Source organism: Rattus rattus, chromosome 4 (genome assembly GCF_011064425.1).
Source record: "Rattus rattus isolate New Zealand chromosome 4, Rrattus_CSIRO_v1, whole genome shotgun sequence".
Taxonomy (NCBI): Eukaryota; Metazoa; Chordata; class Mammalia; order Rodentia; family Muridae; genus Rattus; species Rattus rattus.
In genome coordinates, this window is record NC_046157.1 from 137,472,432 (window position 1) to 137,495,725 (window position 23,294).

The following is a 23,294-nucleotide window of genomic DNA, read 5'->3' on the forward strand; positions in this document are numbered from 1 at the left end:
AAGACTACTTGGCCTCCTATACCAGGGAACTAATTTACTGAGGAAGAATTCACGAGAACTTAAAATGCTGAGGCAGTGCTGTGGTAAAAATTAAAACAGGGCTTCACCGCTTCCCATGCATCACTGCTCCACACTAGTCCCCTGTTATTCTCAGACCCTGGCAGTCACTCCCTAGTGTTAGTTCTGGAACCATAGGGCCATATAGAACTAACATTAATTTATCTCAGTGGTGGCTGGTTCCAGTGTGGCACCACACCACATTAGCCTAGCTGTCTTCTAGCCCCAGCTGTCTCTGCTCCCACTGCTAGTCACCCTGGCCAGCCCTGACCAGCCCTGACCAGCCCTGACCAGCCGGGAGTGCTGGTCCCAGCTACCTGATAACATCAAGACTCAACAAACTGTACCCCAACAATCAGATTTATGTGTTAAATTCTCAATCTATGATACATCCACAGATTAAATTCACTGCCAATTAATAAAGATAGAAACCACCCACCTAGATAAGATAAAATTGACTACCTGGAGTGGAATCATCTTCTTCCGTTGTCCCCATCTTGATTCATTTCCCTCTCCTCCTCCTCCTCCTTCCTTCTGTATACGCAGGGCCATAAGAGAATTTAATTGTTTTGATTGGTTTTACATTCATTACTTTATTGAATGGCCAGATGAGCTTTATAGTCTCCTATCAGCACTGAAAATACCATTCGGGTATCCCTTACCTAAAAGACTTGGGGCCAGAAGTCTGTTGGCTTTAAACTTTTAAAAAAAACTATTTGCCTGTATGTAGTGATGCTTGGGGACAGGGCTCAAAATTCATTCATGTGTCACCTACCCCTTATACACACAGCTTGCAGGGTAATCTCATTCATTTTAGATAATTTTGTTCATGAAACAGTTTTGTGTATGGGTTTTCCACCCCTGCTGCCAAGCTGGTTTTGCAGGGTTTTGGAGACTTCTGGATTAGGGATACTCAGCCAGGATCATGGCCACGGAATCAGAATTGTAAGGTTGGATGACCCCTTGCAGTGACAGTTTAGTGCAAGCAACTGATGCCCAAGGGTAGAAGGTAGGTTTCAAAATGAGACCTGGGATTATTCTTTCCCCGCCCCTTCTTGAGGGCCTGTTAACTCAGTGTCTTAGTTAGAGCTTCATTGCTGTGAAGAGACACCATGACCAGGCAGCTCTTATAAAGGAAAACATTTAATTGGGGCTGGCTTACAGTTTCAGAGGTTCAGTCCATTATCATCATGGTGGAAAGCATGGCAGTGTGCAGGCAGACAGGGTACTAGAGAAGGAGCTGAGAGTTCTACATCTCGATCCAAAGGCAGCAGAAGGAGACTGAGTGACGCAGGCCAGACTTGAGCATGTATGACCCCAAAGCCCCACCTCCACAGCGACACACTTCCTCTAAAGCCACACCTCCTCCAATAAGGCCACACTTCCTAATAGTGCCACTCCCTATGGCCAGGCATCCAAACACATGAGTCCATGGGGACCGAACCAATTCAAACCGCCACACCCAGGTTGGCCACCAACTTGGGGTTCACTTGCCTTAGTCTCATGCTGAGATTACAGGCATGCGCTGTTATACCCAACTTTGTTTTGTTATTTAATTTTATTTATTTGTTCTCTCTGGGTACCATTGCATGGTAGGCAGTGTTGTACCATTGAGCTGTAGCCCTAGTCCTTCCCTACTTTACCCTCCTGGCAGGCCCATGAGGTGGGTACTCTTATTCCTGCATACAGAGGTGCAGAGAAGGAGGCAAGCCCACTCAGGGCCATCACAGGTTGTCACATAAAGGTAATTTCACATACCTGACATTCTTCAAGGGGAGGTGATCTTTTCTTCTCACCAGGCAGGACCAATAAAGAAAAAATGGGGTTCAACGGAAGCAAGAGAGAGATTATCGGTAGTGTGTGACAAGCAGAGATTTCTACGAGTCAGGCAGAAAATCCACAGAATGGGCACAGAAAAGAACTTAGGACTTTTAGTGGCTGTCCAGGTGCCATGAATGTTTAGTAATGCTCATGTAAACCACAGACGTTGGGAAGGAAACAAGAAACAAGTAATGGGGGGAGATGCGATTTGTGTTTTGCTGACAGCTGACGAATGTCAGCAGAGCAGTGGCAATTCTCACATGCAGACCTGCATCGTCTGAGCCAGGGGACCTGGGTTTCTTAGCCCATATTGTATTCTTTTGGCACATGCTTGTAAGTGACCGTCACTGGAAACACTGCTCATGGCCGTGGTGTGTCTCAGGACTTAGGTCTGTCCGGTTAATGTTTGGTACATTTGCCATGTGCTTCTAACTACTGTCAGCTCTCTCCTCCAGCTGCATCTGGGAGTTTCAAATCTCCCCGAGACTAACGCCGCGGAGTGGAAAGGGACCGTTAGTGCCAACTCAAGTGCGGGAATGGTGCTTGCTGGCATTTGTACAAAACCACGCTGCTGCTGGCTGTGCCAGTGCTCTGAGCACGGCGTGTGCTGGCTTATGAGCCTGGAAGAGGGGAGATCATACAAGAACTCTCCAGACTCAGCAGATGGGCCACCTTTGCAGCCGCAGTAACCCGACCCAAACCTTTATCTAAGAAGCTCCGTATTTTTCTTTTTAGAAGTACAATAGCTAATTGGTGTACGGAGTTCATTTGAGGTACCTCAAATGAGGTCTTCCTATTAATAAGATATTCCAAGCCTCCTGTGGTTGGGACATACTTAAAGCAAAAGCTACATCCACTCTGGAAAGTGTGTTCACTACAGCTTGACTTTGCATTCATCCCTTTTCTTTCATTTCCTCTAAAACAGGCCTATACCCAAATTTACTCATCCTTAGATAATGGGTTAATGGAAACATCCTCATTTTTCCTATGTGTATATAAACATATATGCCCCAAGCATATGCTATGCACACATTCCATGCCAAATTTATAAAATCTAATGATCATATAAATACTTTATTTTAGTATACACAAAACCTTTATTGGCCCTGGATCATTATTTAAAAAACTGCATAATGTTCTTCTAACTTGTTATTATTTATTTAAAAATATTTTAATATTTAGTTTGCTTCCACCCTTGCCTGGTGTTTCCTAAGGAAACACTTCCCAGATGGGGTCTGAACACAGTCTTAGTAATTGCTGCAAGTTTAATTTTTAAGAATAAGGCTCTCTGGATCAAAGAGTTGTATATATTTTATGACTTTTGATCACAAGGACAATTTTTGCTTCTGAAACCATGAGAAATTTTTGCATATGTTCACATTCCCATTGCATACATAAATTTAAAAGCATTTAAAAATAAGCTTTACAAAGATTTGCTTCTACCATGTAGAAGGAAGCCTTTCTGAGGAACGCCAGGAAAGGAAGCATATGTGTAGGAGTGTCAAGGTTTCTCATCCGTCCCATAAGCTGGTCTCTGCCCGAGGGCTGGAGAAATGGCATGTGGGCTGTTATTTCACCAGAAGAGCCTAGAATCATAAACAGCCTGTGAGGGCTTTGAGGTAAAATATAGATGTGGATACTTAAAGTACTCGGAGAGTTAATATGAAAATCCCAATGCATAGCATTCTGAGAGCAAGCGTTGTTACGGTTTTTCATTTTACTGTGCCACGCAATCCCCCATTCCCACTTCTAGATGAGGGATATGTATGTATATGTGTATATGTACATATATGTATATATCTTTTACTGAATGAAAGTGGGCTAAAAAGAGAAACAAAGATAGGAACCAGAGAGACGAAAACAAAAGCAAGCAAGCAAACAAACAAACAAAAAACCTGAAAACCCCAAGTTCATGGTATAGGTACGAAGTAGGTGTCTGTGGATGCACACGGAGCAACGTCTATGTACCCAGGCAAGCAGATTTTATTACAATTTCTTCCACTATTCTTTGCACGCAGTGTGATATAATGTTCAATAAAGCAACTTTGTTGATTTTATTTTACTTATTTATGTTTTCTTTGGTTTAAACAAGTTTATGGGGGCATAATTTATATACCGTAAAGTACACAATTAAATTGTTTTTACTATATTTGCAAAATTATTCATCCATTAATATAATCTAATTTTAAAGCATTTTTCATCACCCCACAAAGAAGCGTCCTATCTATTAGCAGTCATTCCCTAGAGGCTTTCCTTCCTATCACAGGTAACTGCTAATCTACTTTTCTGCCTCTATAAATTGCCTATTTGGAACATAAATGAAAGCCTATAACATGTAGTCCTTTGTGAGTGGTTTCCTTTCCCCAGATTTATTGAAGTATAATTGAAAATGCAAATTGTGTATTTAAGGTGTGCAACTTAGGTCTTATACATAAGAATATCACATAGTCAGGCTGTACCAAATCTCATGCTCTGATAAGTGTACACTGAAGCTGATTAACACATGCTCCACTTCCCGTAGATATCCACGTTAGTGAGAACATTTAAAAATCTACCTCATAGCAGATTTCAAGGATATAATACAGTAACTGTAGTCACTTTGTGGTACTTTCTGTCTCCACAGTATATTCTACTCACATAACTAAAACTTTATACCATTGACTAACATCTCTTCATTTGCTGAATTGCCCCTTGCTCCTGACAAGCACTGTTCCACCCTCTGTCCCATGAGTTTGACTCTCATGCAACCTATGAGGGTTTGTTCAGCATTTGTCTTTATTGAACTGTTCCATTTAGCACAGTGTCCCAGCATGTTGCCATAGTGGCAGGATTTCCCTCTTTCCAAGGCTGGTCAGTATTCCATGGTGGACACATTTCTCCATTTGTGCATCCATCAATTTTCCCAGCTTGGCCACACAAATGAAACTGAGGTGAACATGCACTGCGGTGTCTCTTTGAGATTCAGATTTCCTTTTTTTTCTGGCGGATCTCCATTCTTCAATTGGCCATACCTATCTGTAGTTTTACCAGCAGTCTACAAATGTCCCTTTGTCCCCCACAGCCACTCCAGCATGTATCCCTTGTCTTTTTCACAATAGCCATTCTAGTAAGTGGGAGGTATAGCTCACTGTAATTTAATTTTGTATTACTCTGATTACCTTAGGTGTCTTTCTTCGTGAGTGAAAATGTACGTTCATGGAGCCAAGGATGTATGTGCCAAGGATGCTTGTCTACAAATATGAAGGCCCAAGTTTTAATCCCTGACACTCTTATACAATGCCAGACATGTCTATGCTTGGTCAGAACACCAACATTGGGGAATGGAGACTGGGAGATTCTGAGAGCTCCCTGGCCTGCCAGCCTAGGCGAATGAGCAAACTTGTGGGTCAGTGGGAAACCCTGTCTCAAGGAATAAGGTGGAGAGGCATACAGAGCACCTGATGTCCTGCTGTGGCTTCTGCATACTTATGGATAGGCCCACACACACTTCCATGCCTACATCTCACACACACACATTCACACACACACAGACACACACACAGACACATACACAGACACATACACAGACACATAAACACAGACTCACACACACTCACACACACATAAACATACACACAGACACAAACACACACTCACACACACACAGACACAAACTCACAGACAACAGACACACACACACACTCACACACACACACAGACACACACAGACACACAGACACACACAGACTCACACACACACACACACACACACACACAGACTCACACACACACACACACACAGACTCACACACACTCACACACACTCACACACACACAGACACACGCGCACACACACACACACACACACACACACACACACACACACACACACACGGCCAGACAAAAACACATTCACATACAAACATGCACATCACTATTCATGGTAGCATTATTTACAGTAGTCCAGAGATGTAGGCAGTTACAGTGGTACATTGGTGGATGAATGAATAAGAAAAATGTGGTGTATTCTCACACCCATGATTTCTAGTCAGTGGGTAAATATGAGTGCCAGGTTCATTCATGTGGTCACGAATGGTGTGGCACCTCCATTTAAAGGCTGAATACGATTCCATTACATTTATATCCAGTGAACTAATGTAGACACAGGAAGAAAAATCTCCATTAGTGACAGTATATGGATTCTAAGGAAGTCAGACATTGGAAAGAGTAGAGCAGTAGTTTTTAGGGTCAGGGGCCAGAGCTACAAATGGAAAGATGTAGGTCAAAATTACACATTCTGTAGGACGTATGTGTAGGATCTAGTGTGCAATATGAGGACTCTTGTCAACAACACTGTCATATGATGGAAAATTGCTGTGAGCATAAATTCTAATGTTTTTTCCCATGTACCCACAAGAGCAACTATGCATGAACGACAAGACATGCGGGTGTACTTGACCAATAGTCATTTCCTTATACATAAAGCATCATTTCCATATGACACACACACACGCACACGCACACACATGCACACACACGCGCATATATTGGATCTATATATACATATATATGTATATTCATCAAAAAGTCAGTTCAATTCTTATTCTGATCTAGTTTCTGTAAAGCACGTACATCAGTGAGCCAGAGACACATTCCTGTCCTGTGGGGAGAAGGCTTTATATTCACTTTGTTCTTTTCCTAATCATTGTTAGAATCTTCCTCATCACATCATGAGCTTGGGCTGGCTGAAGATCATTGTGCTTATGAGGGCTTTGGCAGCAGAAGGGCAGGGATGCCATCTGGGGGAATAGGAGTCCATGAAGTCCTCTTAAAAGAGCTAACAATAGATTTATAGAAAATTCCTGATGCTGGGATGGTGTCTGAATTAGCATCAGCAGACGCTAGATGACTCCAGGCCTCTGAGGTGCAGGATGAAGTAGTGGGCAGTTTAGCATTTCCACCCAACACATGGCTCTGCTGTGAGGGATGAAAATGAAAGGTTTACCCTCATGAGTACTTGCTTAGCTTATCGGGTCATAAATACTTTTTTTCTTTTTTCTTTTTTCTTTTCTTTTTTTTTTTTGGAGCTGGGGACCAAACCCAGGGCCTTGCGCTTGCTAGGCAAGCGCTCTACCACTGAGCTAAATCCCCAACCCCATAAATACTTTTTAATAAGGTAGCAGACATTGTGTGTCTCTAACAGGAGGGTGGTGGTGGTGACAGTAAATGAGGAAGACAGGGAATTTAAGGTCCAATGTAGAAGGCAAAGAAAGAAAGACTTCCATCAGTGTTCCGGGAGGTCTTGAATGGTACCTGTTAATGGGACCCAGAACTCAGTCGACTGGACTGAAGCTGGGGGGACGGAAGGCAAACAAGGGTGTCTATCTTTAGGTACAAAGTAAGCCTGCTCACTGACTTAGGGGGAGCTTAGGCTACTCTTAGTGGATAGGGATGCTAATTGCATATACAAGCAAGGAGACAAAACAATATGTCCCCCCAAATTAAGAATGTAGAAGGATAGTGTAGTCAAACTGTAGCACAGCTGTGCACACCTTCTGTGACTTCTCAGGGTCACAGCGTAAACACCAAATAGCAGCTTAACTCAAGACGGGCACTGCATACTGAAAGGTCAGAGAGGGTTTCATGACTCTGTAATAGGGAGGGACTTTATTATTTCTTTATGTTTTATTTTAATATCAATTTTATTGATATATATATATATAACACAAATGCATTGACTATGCTCTTTTATGATTTCTTTCTCTTTTTAATAATATTTTTATTATTTAAAGCATTTTAAAATTTAAATATATTTGATCATATTTCCCCTCCCCCAAGTTCTTCCATGTCCTTTACCCTTCCCTGCCCATTCGACTTTAAGTTCTTTCTCAAAAACCTAATAAAACAACAAAGCCCCCTCAAAATAAGAAAACAAGGTAAAATAGCACCACAAAAGACAACAACAGCAGCCATAGTAAAGGAGTTCACTGTATGTCAGTCAGCGACACGGACCATGAGGAGTCACTCCACTAAACACAGGCAAACTTGTTATGCTTAATGCTTTTCCAGCCCTATTTCTAACTTCAAAAATGGGAGTTTCTTGTGCACACGCATTCTCATCATTGGCGGCCTTTCTCTACAGAACGATCTGAAGCAGGGCTGTCAGTGTATAAGAGACAATCAATAAGGCATTCTTTGTTTTGTAGGGCGGAGAGCACTGCTACTACCATGGAAGCATCAGAGGCGTCAAGGACTCCAGGGTGGCTCTGTCGACCTGCAATGGACTCCAGTACGTGGGAATCTTCTCGGGTCCTCCTGACTCCCAGGCTTGCTCATATCCATTCACTCTGTGCAGTTGTTATTTTCAGATATTTTCTATTAGCGACTTTTCTATGTCAGTGATGTGTTGAGGACTAAATACAGAGCAGTTTGAGGGAGCTAAAGTCCCCTCTGCTTTAACACCTAGACTTTGCAGAAATCTCAGAAATTAAACAAATGATTACATAGATTAGTGATGCCCATTTTGGTTGATGCTATGAGGGAAAGGATAGGGGCGTATTAGTTAGCTTTCTGTTATTGAAGCAAAATCCCTGAGATAATCAACTTAGAAGAGAAAGGGATTATTTTCCTTCAAGCCTTGGAGGTTTGAATCCATGATAGGTTGATCTCATTACTTTGGGCCACTTGTGAGGAATCACATCATTGTGCATTGAGTGTGTGTTGTGCTGCAGAACTGCTCACTGTGTGACAAGGGGAGATAGTGAGAAGGAGACTGAAGTCCCACAGTGCCCTGCAAGGGCATTTCCCCTAACCCCTACTGTGAGCTAAAGGCTTCTTACAAGGCTCCAAGTGATTACCTCATGATAATTCCACTGCCTGCCAGGAGCACCACTCTGAGGTGAAATCAGATCCTTAGTAGTGGATCTGTTGGGACATTTAAGACCCAGACTCTAGCCAGAAGCTTACAGAGTGACTTTCTAGTTGACACAGCGCCTACAGGAATATGGCAAAGGTCATCAGTTGGATTAGATCTAAGTCTAACTAGGGATCGCCTGGGAAGGATGGGGTGTTAGAAGGAATTCCCCCATTATCTGGGGCATACTCAGTGAAACCATGCATAAACACGTTTAGACCTAGGACGATGACTTAGCTTTAGACATGAGATGAAAAGGGGTCTTAAAACTCCATTCTAATGTTATTTTAAAGAAACTTCATGTCTCCCCAAGTTAAATGTGGTTTTTTTTAATGACACACTACTTCATAGGAATTCACAATTTACAAGTGTAAAGATACTCCTGCTAGCCCCTTCAGAGTCAGAGATGGTCTTAGACTATTCTTAGACAATGGGGCGGTCAACTTTCTTTTATGTGATATATCATTGGTATAACAAGAAATTTGTACTAGTTTCATATTCTGAAACAAGTGAGAGATCTTGTTCCAGATCAGTGTGGTCGTAAGTTTATGTCCTGTAGCATTCGTATGCTCTTGGGGATTGTTTTAGACTTCTGTGCTTGCAAGCTGCCTAGTAGTCTCGGGAGTGCTGGGACCATGGGAGGGCTCCATGCAGCTGTTGGGGGTTTACCAGGGACCTGTGTGAAGACATTTGCTCTGAGGCACTCTTGAATGACACTGTCGAGGTGCTCACTTGCCTCTTCTCACGGTTTGCCACATTTGGTGACTTTCCTCCTGGTTTCTTGTCTTACAGTGGCATGTTTGAGGACGACACTTTCATGTATATGATAGAGCCTCTGGAGCTGACTCATGATGAGGTGGGTCTGTGACACTGATTTCCTTATGGTGTTTGGTTTTTCCAGCACGTGGAGACAAAACACATTGAAGATCATTTATCCATATGCGACGTCACACTTAGAATGGTACAGTGCCAGGTCCTCATGCCAGTAAGGCCAGAACAGAGGTATGACGATGAGGTATTCTAAAGCAAGGTCAGACTTTCCAGTCTTCGGAGAGAACAGGGAGGGCTTTTGTTCTGCTCTGGGGGCCTGGACTTCATTAGAAAAGCTTTCATTTCCACTTTCTTCTTTAGATAATTGTGTAAGAATTCCTTTCTGTTCCTAGAAATACTCAGTAGGGAAATCTGACCTAAACGATGTTTAGATGACACAGCATATAGTTTCCAGATGGAGAAGAAAGTGGTGTTTCATCGTGTACAGGTCAACAACCATACCGAGACACCCTGTGTTCCCGCCATGTTGTTTCCCGACAGCAGTCTTTACAGTCTAAAACAGCTGTCGCTACTATGTTGAAAGCTTACTGCAGTTTACATTCATGATAAACTTAATATCCTGAGACTCGTGATGGGGATGAAAAGTCACACGTGACATTTCAGATGGTGGCACCCTCTGAAGGGAGCAAAGAGCCACCATGTTGAGGGAGAATCTTGAGAAAAGGCCACAAGGAGATTGGAACATTCCCAGAGCTGTGAAGATACAAAGGCTCTGGTATGGGTGGAGATTGGCAGGTGAAGTCGTGACACGGTGAGGTCACAACAGGGAGGTGGTGAGACCTAGGGAGGGAACTTTAACGAAAAAAAAAAGTTTTTTTTTGAGAGTGATGATCAGAATAGTGCAGTCATTTGATGGGGAGCAGAAAATAGGTTTGGCGGGGCACAGGGTGTCATTATGTAGCCCAGGTCTCCTGAATGTCCCGTGTGTGTGCCGCCATGTCCAGATAGAAAAATTTAAAAAAATCTTTCTTTGAAGAATATAGTAATCACTGAGGCTGTTAAAATATGCATAAGTACATACGTACACCTTAACATATATATAGTATATAAATATAAATGTATATTTGTTGTATATGAGCATTCTGTGTGTTCTGTGTGAGGAGTTCAGGAAAGAGCATCAGAGTTCTGGGAAGGGGAGTTACGGTGGCTGTGAGTAGCCATGAGGGTTCTAGGAACTGAACTTTGGCCCTCTGCAAGGGCAGCGAGACCTCTCAACTGCTGAATCATCTCACCAACTCTGACATTTAGACTTTTGATACTAAAAGGCAGCATTTATTTTATTGTCTGTATATGTGTGTGTAATGTTTTTATATACATTTATATAATATAAAATATACAACATACACATATATTTATATAATACACATTATGTAAATGTATGTTTCATTTATAATATAAATATATATTATCTAATATATAAGTAAAAGTAAAATTATATAAGATATTTACACACACGTTTATATGCATATATAAAACTATGAGGTAACTTTTCAAATTTGAGACAGAAAAAACATGAAATTGTCCATGGGGATATTTGAACAAGCCTGTATGGGTTCTGATAAATAACTTTAAAACTTTCCAGAGAGGGATGACAGTTTAGCCTCGATTAGATGTTTTGATGAGTAAAATCCGCTCCCTGTTCCCTGGTCAGGCAGATCTTACAGCAAAACTGCCAGGCATTCAGACGTTCAGCAAAGCACATGAAGACTGGCTTTGAGTAACTGCTCTCTTACCTCCCTCACCAGAGAAATCCCCAAAGGAAAACAACAACAGTAAATCCAAAACAGTTCTCTAAGCTTTTGCATTTTAAGAAAGTGCAAATGGGGAGATTCCCAGTGCATCCATAATAAGCCCATTTTTGCAGGCGGGGTGGATTCATAAATGTGTTGTGGTGTCTGCTGAACTGCTAAAAGGGTTTATATACATATAAACCCGTATTATCAAAATGTTTAAGGAATTGGCGCCTCCTTGTTATAGCTGTAATTATAGCTGCTGGGGGTGGTGGTTCCCCGCCTGCCTCCTCCTGCCTCCCTTTGTTCTCAGAGTGATTTGCTCTCATTCTCACTGTGGGTGGGGGCAGGCTGGGGACAGGCAAGCTGAACGTGAGACTTTAAATTAGTTGCAAACATCCTGTTGCAGGTTTAGGGGTGAATAGCACTGTGCTAGGTGTCTTTTCATCTGTTGCCAGAGTACAGAACGGATTAGACTAGAATTTGGATTTCTGAATGTTACATTATTATTATTATTATTGCTGCTGCTGCTGTTGTTGTTATTGATTTTAGCATGCTTTATAGCCAGTCAAGAGTGCGGACGGGATAGTTCCGGTGAGAATTCACATTCTATTGCAATTAGAAAGCAATTAGCAATATTCTTAATTATTGTTTTCTATCATATCTAATAAGGGCCCTTTAAAAAGGTATTTTATGACTATAAAACTAATATATTAATTGAGTGTGATGCCTGTAATCACTGTAAACTTAGTGAAACTCCCATCTCAAAATAACAAAACAAAACAAAACAAAACAAAAATAACACCAAAAAAACAAAAAAAAAAACAAAAAACAAAACCCAAAAAACAAAAACCGGAAAACAAGCTAGGCATTGCTTAGTGGAACAGGACTAATTTAGTATGCATAAGACTCTGGGTTCAATTATTAATATTGCAGAAGCACTCAAATCTAGTAATATGTTGAACAATTTTGAAAAGCAAAATAAACAATTAAATAATAATTATCCATCCCCCAAAATAATTTCTTACCACCTTTCAGCAAATATTCACACAATTTTTCAGTTGCATATTTCCATTTGTATTTTAAATAAATTGATTGTTTCATAGCACTACTTAACCTAATCATGCCTCTTTCTGAATCTCAGTATTTTAATTCATTTAAGTAGAAATGTGATGGTTGATCTTGGTTGTCAACTTGCCTCACCTAAGAAGAGGGAAACTCAGCTGAAGCTCTGTCTCCATCAGAGTGGCTGTGGGCCTGTCTGTGTGTCATTCTCTTCTTGCTAACTTATGTAGGATGGCCGAGCCCACTGTGGGCGGAACTATCCTTAGACAGCTGGGATAATATAGGTATCCCTGAGCTGTATAAAAAAGGCAGCTCAGCAAGCCAGAGGAAGCAAGCCAGTAAGCAGGGTTCTTCCACGGTCTTTGCTTCAGTTCTTGCCTCTAGGTTCCTGCTTGAATTCCTGCCCTCATTTTCTTCCATAATGGACTGTAGCCTGCAAGTTGGAATGAGCTCTTTCCTTCTCGTTTGTTATGGTCAGTGTTTTATCATAGCAACGGAGAGCAACCCAGAACGGGGATCGAATGCAGACTACATGGGCCGTTTGTTGGGAATAATTCGGAGAGTACTACACACAGAAGGACTGGTTGGCAGAAACTAAGCACTCAGCTCTTAATGCTACTTCCACTTCTAACAATGTAAAGTGTCCGCGTAATTTCTAGGCCAAAAGATATGAATATTCTCAAGGCTGCTCATGGATATTATTAAAGTCTTTCTTATGCCGTGTTACGAGTGATGTATGAGGACGTTCTACCTCGCAGCTGTAATTAGCCGTGGATGTCACAGTTTTTAAATCATTTACAAGTTGATGGGAAAATTGCAATTTCATCTTTTCAAGTTTTATGTTTTCAAAGTGTCTAAGAGCGCCAACGTCGTCTCACGCTGGTGGACAGGCACTCCTTTCTTACTCATCTCCCACTTGGGGCTTTGAAAGAAGCTGAGATTTCAAGAGCAACTGACAAAGCAGTGCTGTGATCTGAAGTGGAGCAGTTGAAGGGCGCTCTTTCATTTAAAATTAGAGACTCAACAAGGCATACCCTCTTCCTTCTCATATCTCACGTCCGAGTAAAGGAAGGATATTAGAAGAAGCGTTATGCAAACACGGTTCCAGGGAGTCATAGAGATGTCTTCCTGTCTCACTTTTTTCATTTCCTGCAATTGTTTTTGTTTCAGAAAAGCACTGGCCGGCCACACATAATCCAGAAAACCTTGGCAGGACAATATTCTAAGCAGATGAAGAACCTCAGTAAGTTTTAATTAAAATAGCCATGGTACGTCTGGGGCTGTGACTTGCAGACCTCTGTAGATGTGCAGGCTTGCTGGGGAGGGAGATTGGTCTGAGGGCTCAGGTCGGCTGTGTGGGTGGGGAGTGCAGTCTTAGCTGAGCCTTGCGTGGGATGAGGCATGGAGTGTTGCTTCAGTGGAGATGACAAATGAGGCTCCAGCCTGTAGCTGAGCTTGGAACCTCAGTGCGGCCAAATGTAAATGATTACTGCAGGGCCAGGCGTCAAAGCTGGCTTTCTGGTTTGCCCTTCCCCAGCCCTGTCGCACTACCTCCCCCATTCACCCTGCCCCTGAAGCATCTCTAGGATGCTGATGCTGGCAAAGGCTTCTTTTGGTTTCCTGCGGACCTGTGATACTATTCCTATATACTAATGCCCAGAATCTTTCATGATTTATACAAAGCCTTACGCCTAAAGTAAATTGGGCACACATAGTCGAGTTCTTAGGCTCTTGCTAAATGGTTGTAGGTCAGATAACCATCTTCTAATCAACCTTGGGCAACTCACATTTTTCCCGATGAGAAGAAAAGCGTTTGAACTGTCTTTGTGAGTGTGAGATGTCGAACAATCAACGCACCGTTTCACTGTAGGCTATTTAGGCTCTGTGATGACATTTATTATTAATGGCACTGTTCCTTCATGTAATATTTGAAGACTATTCTCAATGGAACGCTGTCCACATCCATTTGATGTTAATTTCCCTCTTACACAGGCACAGATGGCAGTGACCAGTGGCCTTTGCTACCTGAATTACAGTGGCTGAGAAGAAGGAAAAGAGCAGTCAATGTGAGTGTAGCCTTGGGCCACAGGCTTGGCTCCTTGGCACCCCCCACATTCCATCTAAACTTTCCCCTTCAAAACAGAAACAGCACAGAGAAGCCGTCTCTTGGGGATTTTCAGCTCAATGCTATTTATTCTTCCCTCCTTGTTAAGGACTCAAACTGATTACAGTGTACTTTGAACCCTGATGTGACGTAAAAATGTCTTGTTTTAGGTCTGTCTTCAATGTGTTTTTCTTAGGAAAATTGGAGGACATTTTCTCCCCTTTTGGAAAAGCACTGTAGGGCTGGTAAGGTGGCTTAAGTAGGTGAAACTTGGTGTATCCTGAACTCCATGCTCGTGATCACCTGGCAGAAGGAAGGAGAGAATTGATTCCAGTAGTTGACCTCTGGCTTCCCCATTCATTCACCCTCCCCACACAACCAAACCAAAGCTGACAGACACACAGACAGACAATAAAGAGACTGCAACACAGCTTTAGAGGCAATCTGGTTCCTACAATGCCATACAGAACATTTCTGTTAAAAAAAAAAACCACTGGCTAATCAAGTTTATTTGTATTTCTTCCAAATGGAAAACTCTTATTATACCAAAGTTGAAATCTGAATGTGTTTTTTAGACCAGAATGACACAACGCCATCCCTCTTGCCAATATGACAGTGGGCTAAAAGTCTTGAGATTGCATAACCAGCAACTGTTGCATGCCGTTTATGCACTGATAAATGCACAGGGGCATTGTAACTAAATCTGCAGTAGATTAGAAGGCTGTAATGATTGGGACTGTTCAGTAATTATATGGTGAACGCCATGTAACCAAGAATTAATTCTACGGCTTATAGGTTACATTGTAATTCACTAGATGACTTAATGAGTAATTATAGCACAAATTATACATTTAAGATAATACTTAGTTGTATGTGTGTGTTAAATGAATTAGACCCCCCAGCGATCTAAAAGTTAGTTCAAGTTTGAATCATCTTCTCACATAGTTTACATTGGCATTATGATTATCATGAATACAACCTTTTCTGTTCAGTTAATTAGAGCTCGGTGCTTATTCTCAAAGATGCAGTTGACTTGCACGGCCTTCCTTTCACTACAGTCTACCCCTTAGTGAACTGTTACTCAGTACACAATGAGGAAGACCTGTCATCATTAGCTTTTCAACTATGAGAGGATACATGTGACCGTGAAGTAAAATAGTCTTTATTCTTAAAGCGTTATCTGTCAGCATTTGTTCCTGTGAGGGGCTGGAGATTGGAAGTCTGTCAGATGCCCTTTATTCCAGTCCTCTAATTCTTATTGACCACCCTGATGTGATTTCAGAGATGCCTGCTGTTCTCTTGAGAGGAATTTAAAGTGAATTCCCTTTGACATTTTAAGTAAATGTGAATATTTTATCATTATTACCATAGAAAAGGAAATGTATTTATTTTAGGTATCATGCCATGCCTTTTCCTTTAGAGTGATTTTACATGGAAAACCACACAGAAACCCCATGACCTGTTTCTCATTTCGGTGAGTAGAGATAGTGACACTGCTTCTCTAGCTTCTTCTTTGTTCAGTGACACTTTATAGTCACATGTGAGCAGTTGCTTTACCAGGCACCTTTTTTGGCCATCTATACAACAGGCAGTGAAGAAATTCAAGGCTTAGAGATACTTTATGTCAACCACTGTTCTAACCATGCATTTTTTTATTTCCTTTAGCCATCGCGAGGTGTGTTTGAAGAAATGAAATATTTGGAGCTTATGATTGTTAATGATCACAAGACGGTAAGAATATAGAATTGTCGTTGTCTTAGTTACTGTTCTATTACTGTGAAGAGACATGATGACCAAGACAACTTATAAAGGAAAGCATTTCATTGGGACTTTGCTTACAACTTCAAAGGGTGAGCCCATGACCCACTTGGGCAGGGGGCGGGGAGTGTAGTGCAGCACACGAAGGCAGGCAGGCAGGCAGGCAGGCAGGCAGGCAGGCAGGCAGGCAGGCAGGCATAGTGTTAGAGCAGGAAAGGCACTTCCTCCAGCTAAAGACCGAGCATTCAAATACATGAGCCTGTAGGGGCCATTCCCATCCAAACCAGCACAGAATCCCAATAGATTGTTAAACAAGACATGCATTTTACTTTAACTATTGTTAGTAGTAACTTAATAAAGTCCAGATGTCTAGACACAAGCATTTGGTGGCTCTAAATGAGCACGGTGTTCCTAGGTGAAGAGGAGACCGTGACTTTATGGAATTTTGACAGCTCCCAAGTTACCTCTTTAATAGAGATTTATAATGGGTAGATTTACCAATATGATGCTTTTCACTTATGCTTGTTTAAAATCCTTGCTCTCAAAAAAATAAATAAAATCCTTGCTCTCTACTTTTCACATCACTATTTTATCCCATGCTTTTGTGTGTGTGTGTGTGTGTGTGTGTGTGTGTGTGTGTGTGTGTGTGTGTATCACATGCGAGGCTCTGAGTTCAATCCCTCTGCACTGAATATACAAACAAACAAACAAATGAAACATCTATCTAAAGAGGCCGTTTTTAAACCAGTCATTTGTTTTACTAGATATTGATAATATAAGTAATGTGTTACACCTGTGAGAGTAACATGTGTTGCACTCCGGTGATGCTTGAGGGATGTGTGGACAGAAACACCACACTCACCGTCCCTGTTCTCCACTTAGTGATTTCCACTGTCAGCGCCTGAGCATCCTGTGTCAGGGCCGTGCGCTGCTGTGCTGGGTTCCCGTGGTTCCCGTGGTGTGCTGGTCAACCTCTCAGATACACTTCTCTGGGGCTGGCTCAGCTCAGTGTGTCAAGCTGTCGGAGTGGGACATTAGCTGGAGCTGGGCATGGATGTGACCATGCGGCTCTTTTGTGCCTTCTGCCTCAGGCCTCTCCATGGCCACAGCCCCAGTCTCATCAGGCCCGTGGTTATTTTGTCACAACCACACAGTTTAATTCTAAAAATTGTTGATTTCACAAAAGTGGACTTATATTTTTAAAGACTCCATACTTAAAAGTCAGACGTGGGACAAGCCCTTATAAAATATTAGAATACAGTTTTAAGCTTCAGTAAGTCCTCGTTATTTTAAGGAAATCAAAGTTAGTGAGCTACATGATAAAGTTGTATTTTGTACTAAATTGACAATATGAAGTTCCATTCAGCTCAGTCTATTCAGAGAAATCCTTGAAACTGTATATTACGAAAGCTTTGATATATATATATATATATATATATATATATACTTAAACTTTTATTTGAGTCTTTTACCTTAATAGATATTTAAACTAATTACCATTAGTTACTAAGTAATAATTCAATTGTGTTGAAAATTATTCCCCCCCATAGAATTCTTTTTCCTTTTTTGTAGACAGACTTAATTTTCTGTATCAGCCTTTAAATAAATTTCTTGAGATATAAGAGTAAGAAGGAAAAATTTTTGGAATTACATATAACTTAGGAGAAGTCTTCCCTGGTAAGGAAAACCAACTGTTCAGGTGGTGACTTGTGCTAAGAGAGGCTTAAATCTGAGTTTCTGAAAGGCGTCGGTTGGGCTGTCTTCCTCTGAACCACTGAAAATTCTAACCATTTTCCAACTACTTTACTTTTCAAACCTGATGACTGTGGCAAGTTGTGAAATTATGTATTTTAAAAGCCTGAGCTTTTCCTGGCATCATTTATACAAATCTTGTAATGTATAGATAATTTTAGCATATCTATATGCAGGACATACCGGTATACGTGTTGACTATGCACAGTGCAGTTCTTCCAGATGAGTAGTTGAGAGCATATTTTATTTACTATTGGTGTGTGTGTGTGTGTGTGTGTGTGTGTGTGTGTGTGTGTGTGTGTGTGTGTGTGTGTGTGTGTGAGAGAGAGAGAGAGAGAGTGAGCTTGCACAGGCGAGAGAGCACACAGGAGATAGTACCACAGTGTGCCCAATTGTACAAATAGTGCAATAGCACCATTCTCAAAAATACTGCTCTCTGCAGAGAAAACCTTATTTGCTTGTACCACACATTTTGTAATAAAAATAATCGTCTTATTTAAGTTGTTTTCAACATTTATTTAAATGTCAATTTATTATTGTGTGTGTATGTGTGTGTATGATGTGTATGATTGTAGACATGCATGCTGGGAGGTCAGAGGTCAGAGGTTAGAGGTATCGGCCCCTTGTTTCTGCTGAGCTGTTCTCTAGACTAGCTAGTAATTCTGTCTCCACTTCCACGTCTCAGCATCGGGGTGCCAGGATTGCAGTGGGACGCCACCACTTGTGGCTTTTTTAAAAATATGGTTTTATACAATTGAACCGATGTCAGGCTTGCCTGGCAAGTGCTTTTACCCACTCAGCTACTCACCAGGCCACGTCTTTTAATTAAAAAAGAAATCCAAGTTTTTTTAAATGAACCGTGCTTGAGTTTTCATTTCAGTATAGCATGTTGAATAAAAACTGAGCATGACATCTGAATGATAGATTTTGGGGACATGTATTTTTTAAAATGCAAACAAACAAATGACAAACCTTGATTTTTGAATGGTGATAATGCCTAAGATAGAACAAAGCTATGGGAGAGTTTCTAGCATTTAAAGAATTATGGTTTTGGGCTAATAGCACTAAATAATCCCTTTGCTATGAGACCAGATCACATTCTATCTTATAGTCGTCCCAAATAAATAATTCATTTTTAAGACCCCACATAAGAATTGAGAAAATCTCCCCCTTTTGAGGTAATCCTTCTATCAAATGGAGTTTTAAGATGTAATCGCTGCAAAGATGCAATAAATGGCTAGAGAGCAGAGTACCGCACCTCGGTGCCGCAAGCCAGACCGAGCCAGGCTAAGTGAATACGTCAGTTTCAGGCGTCTGGAGACTTGCTGCTGGGCTTTAGCGTCCCACCGAGGAGCCCCATCTCGCGGTGTTTGTACTGTGCGAGCCAGCGGGATTTTCTAATTCTTACCTTCGGGTTGAAAATAAGGTTCAGCTTTAATTGTTTTCAAAAGGGCACATTTCTTAAGGGGCTCATTTATCCAGGAAGTGAAAGCCAATTTGCCGGCTTAAATGGAAATGGTTTTCAGTGATCAGAAAATGTGAAGGTAAGTTTTATCATAAATGGAGCGCGCACATTTTTCTTTATTTGCCAAATTAGTTCTCATTCATGCAGGAAATGGAAACATTTTGCCTACATTTGCATTCGAGCTTCCCTCTCTTAATATTGGCCGCCTGAAAAATTGCACCTCTCGTGTTTTGAACAAGCAGCCCAATTACCAGAGGCTTTCAATTAGAAAGGAAAAAAAAATCTCTCAAGTTTGTAGAAAGCATCTTGGTACCTAGCTGGCAGAACCTAATTTGTGAGCAATTATGGCTTGATAAAAGTCTGCAAACATTTCTTTGAGCTGCTTAAGCTAAAAATAAATATTAAAAACTCCTAATAAAAAATTGGCTGAGAAATTTTAAGGCGCATGTAAGGCAAGTGTTTTGCTTGCATTACTGCTGCATTATTAAATATGAACCAATACAGTGCAAATCAGCAATGACTCAAATATTTTTTCAATTAAAACCTCATTTGGTTTTCCTTATTTAAAAACCACTGTATATTTTTTAATGGACCAAACGAATTACAGATTTTCATCAATAATCCTGACTTGTTGCGGAGGGCTATATAGTAAGCAGTAGTTTATAATTATTTCATACGAATTATTAACTGAATAAGTTAAACTCTTCTCCTGGCTCAGAGTAGGACAAACTCTGGTTTCAGCCCCATGATCCCCATGATAAGTTATCTGAGGATAATATAGCTCACTTCATGGAGTTGTGAGGAGTGGATATTTGTTGTGGGGGGAACATAGTTTCTCATAGATCCTGGGTGCCTAGTGAATGGAGCTTCGAGTTAATACAAGCAGTGTTGTTTTCTTTATGGCACTGGGAACTCAAAATCTTCTGCTTACTAAGCAAGTACTGCATCACTGAGCTTCCTCCCCAGCCTTGTTCTGCCCTTCTTCTCTTACCAACACTGAACACAGACAGTCACCACCACCACCACCACCATCATCACCACCACCACCACCACCACCACCACCACCACCACCACCACCACCACCACCACCTCCACCACCACCACCACCACCACCACCACCACCACCACCACCACCACCACCACCACCACCACCACCCCACCCCACCACCACCACCACCACCACCACCACCACCACCACCACCACCACCACCACCACCACCACCACCACCACCACCACCACCACCACCACCACCACCACCACCACCACCACCACCACCACCACCACCACCACCACCACCTCCACCACCACCTCCACCACCACCACCACCACCACCACCACCACCACCACCTCCACCACCACCACCACCACCACCACCACCACCACCACCACCACCACCACCACCACCACCACCACCACCACCTCCACCACCACCACAATTTGAGAACAGTTTTTGTCTCTTCTGGTTTCTGTGGCACAGTAATCCTTCTCTCTGCTATTCTAATTGTTTAATATCTGACCCCTTCGATCATGTTTGGGAATTTAGATTCTGTCAAATGCTCTTACTGATGGAGAGCTTCCAGCTTCTAGTTCTAAGTCAGATCATGACTTAAGATCTCTGATCCCTAATTTAAGAGCTTTAGACTTCTGAGTTCCATACTGTGAACCTGATGTGTTTTTTTTTGTTTGTTTGTTTTTTGTTTTTTTTTTTTTTTTTTTTGGCACTGAATAGAAAGCTCACATTTGGTAACCCTAAATCACAGTTCAAAGTTACTGGACTGGTTCCAAAGTGTCTTGAAACTCATGTGTTGGATGGAGAGACGGCTCAGTGGTTATGAGCACTGGCTACTAGACCAGACGTCCTGAGTTCAATTCCCTGCAAGCATATAATGATTCTCAACCATCTACAATGGGATCTGGTGCCCTCTTCTGTTTTGCAGGCATACATGTAAACAGAGTAATCATCTACATAAATAAATATTTAAAAAAAAAAGAGACACTCATGTGTTAGGAACTGTTCTCAAATTCAGATGGTGGTAGAATTCAGATCCTCAGAAGGATCTAGGATTATGCGAAGAGGAACAAAACCATGATTTTTATTTTGTTTTAAATATTCTTAATCTTTCTGAAAGATACAATCGCTTTAATAAGTATAATTGATAACAAATTTCAAACACATGGTATGAAAGAATCACCCGTTTAAACCATGTCTTTTTTTTCCCCTCATGGTTATAGGGAGAACAGTAGCCTCATACAGCGGTCCAGGGTGTGGTGTTCCTACAAGCAACTTAAGCAAATGTCACCTCTTCAACATATGTTAAATAAAGTGTCTGACTCCTTGATAAAAATCCAGACCCTTAGTGGGAGTTGTTGTCCAATGGTAGAGCACTTGCTCTACAGTGGTAGGGTATAATGTCTTGGACTGTGTCTCCTGCAAACAACAACTTCCCCGAACCCCAAATGAATGTCCCTAGACATTTTGCTCTGTTCTTGAAATTTACTTTGTGCAGGTCTTTAACTCTTGGGAGCAAGGGATCTTCCTACCCCAGCTTCCAAAGTGCTGTGATTATAGATGTACACTGCAGTTCCAGGTCCCCAGGTTGACATATAAAATTATTTTGATAAATTTTCTTAAATAATTAATTATACACAGCCATTGTCGTTTGGCATGTGTCCTTTTCCATTTTGACTCCTCTTTGGCTTTGGTTATGTAGAATAAAGGCCTGCTCTAGGAGTGGCATCCTCAGCAGGAAACTTACTAAATGCAGGATAAATACATCCTGTCACGGACAGTGCCACATGGTCTTGACTTGTGCTTGGCCTTGAGTTTAAAGTGAGAAAGTTGTCCACATGAGACTAGTTTTTGGTCTAAACCCTGTCTAAATGGTAAAGGTTCATTTTTATGAAAGCAAAAGAACCAATTAGTAGCTGTAAAGATTGAATTAAAAGTTGACTTTGAGGGACAGAGTTTCATGCGCTCATCTATTTTGCTGCCTAGGTTTGCATTGTAAGGAAAGGAAAAAAACAACAAAAACAAAATAACATCACCGCAACCAGCTTGGTGCAAACCAGTTTCTGACCTTTTGATTCACATTTCTAGCATCTCTCAGAGGTTTCTGTTTATATGAAATTTTTGACATTGAGTGTCTGTTAGGACCTACAAGTGACTGGTCTAACTTTTCTTTCCCCCCAGTATAAGAAGCACCGCTCTTCTCACGCGCATACGAACAACTTCGCAAAGTCTGTGGTCAACCTTGTAGATTCTGTAAGTAGCCTGGGTTTCTTGAGACTTCTTTTTGTTAATCCAAAAGGCATGGTTTATATCTCTTTCTCAATATTCAGTGATCATGTTAGCTATTTCTCGGATGAAAGGAAAAAAAATGTATTCATACGTTCCCCTGGCGAAGAAACTGCTGGATGGAGAGCTTCGTAAGAAAACACCATCAGAGCTTCAGAGTTCCCGGACTTCCCGAGAAGCGTCAGCGTTGTTTCTTTCTTCTAAGCATATTGACTTTCATTAATTATCAGTTTAATTCTAGGTATCTGTGGGGTGCAGTGGTATAATTCGATACATGTGTACGGTACCTAATGAGCAAATCAGAGTAGCGAGCGTCGTCACCTCCTTAAACAGTGAGAAATTTTTATTAACCCACAGTAATTGTGTAGCATTGCCTCTCTTATTACCAGAGTCCGTGGGGGATAAAGTGCAACAGAGAAGGACCGTAAGGCCTGGAAATTATTCTCAGGAAATGAGACTTTATTAATAACTGCTTGAGCTTTTCCTAAATATTTTGCACAAGTAGAGAAGTCCTAATGGATTG

The 23,294-nt window shown here is 41.4% G+C and overlaps 1 protein-coding gene across 1 annotated transcript in view; it reads left to right on the top strand.

The window, feature by feature from the left end:
* Adam23 (ADAM metallopeptidase domain 23) overlaps nt 1-23,294 on the top strand; it is a 145,208-nt gene that overhangs the window by 71,559 nt on the left and 50,355 nt on the right. The window contains 6 exon segments of the mRNA XM_032901217.1: nt 8,064-8,146; nt 9,563-9,626; nt 13,567-13,639; nt 14,389-14,462; nt 16,166-16,231; nt 22,667-22,738. Of these exon segments, the coding sequence (XP_032757108.1) occupies nt 8,064-8,146; nt 9,563-9,626; nt 13,567-13,639; nt 14,389-14,462; nt 16,166-16,231; nt 22,667-22,738 (432 nt within the window).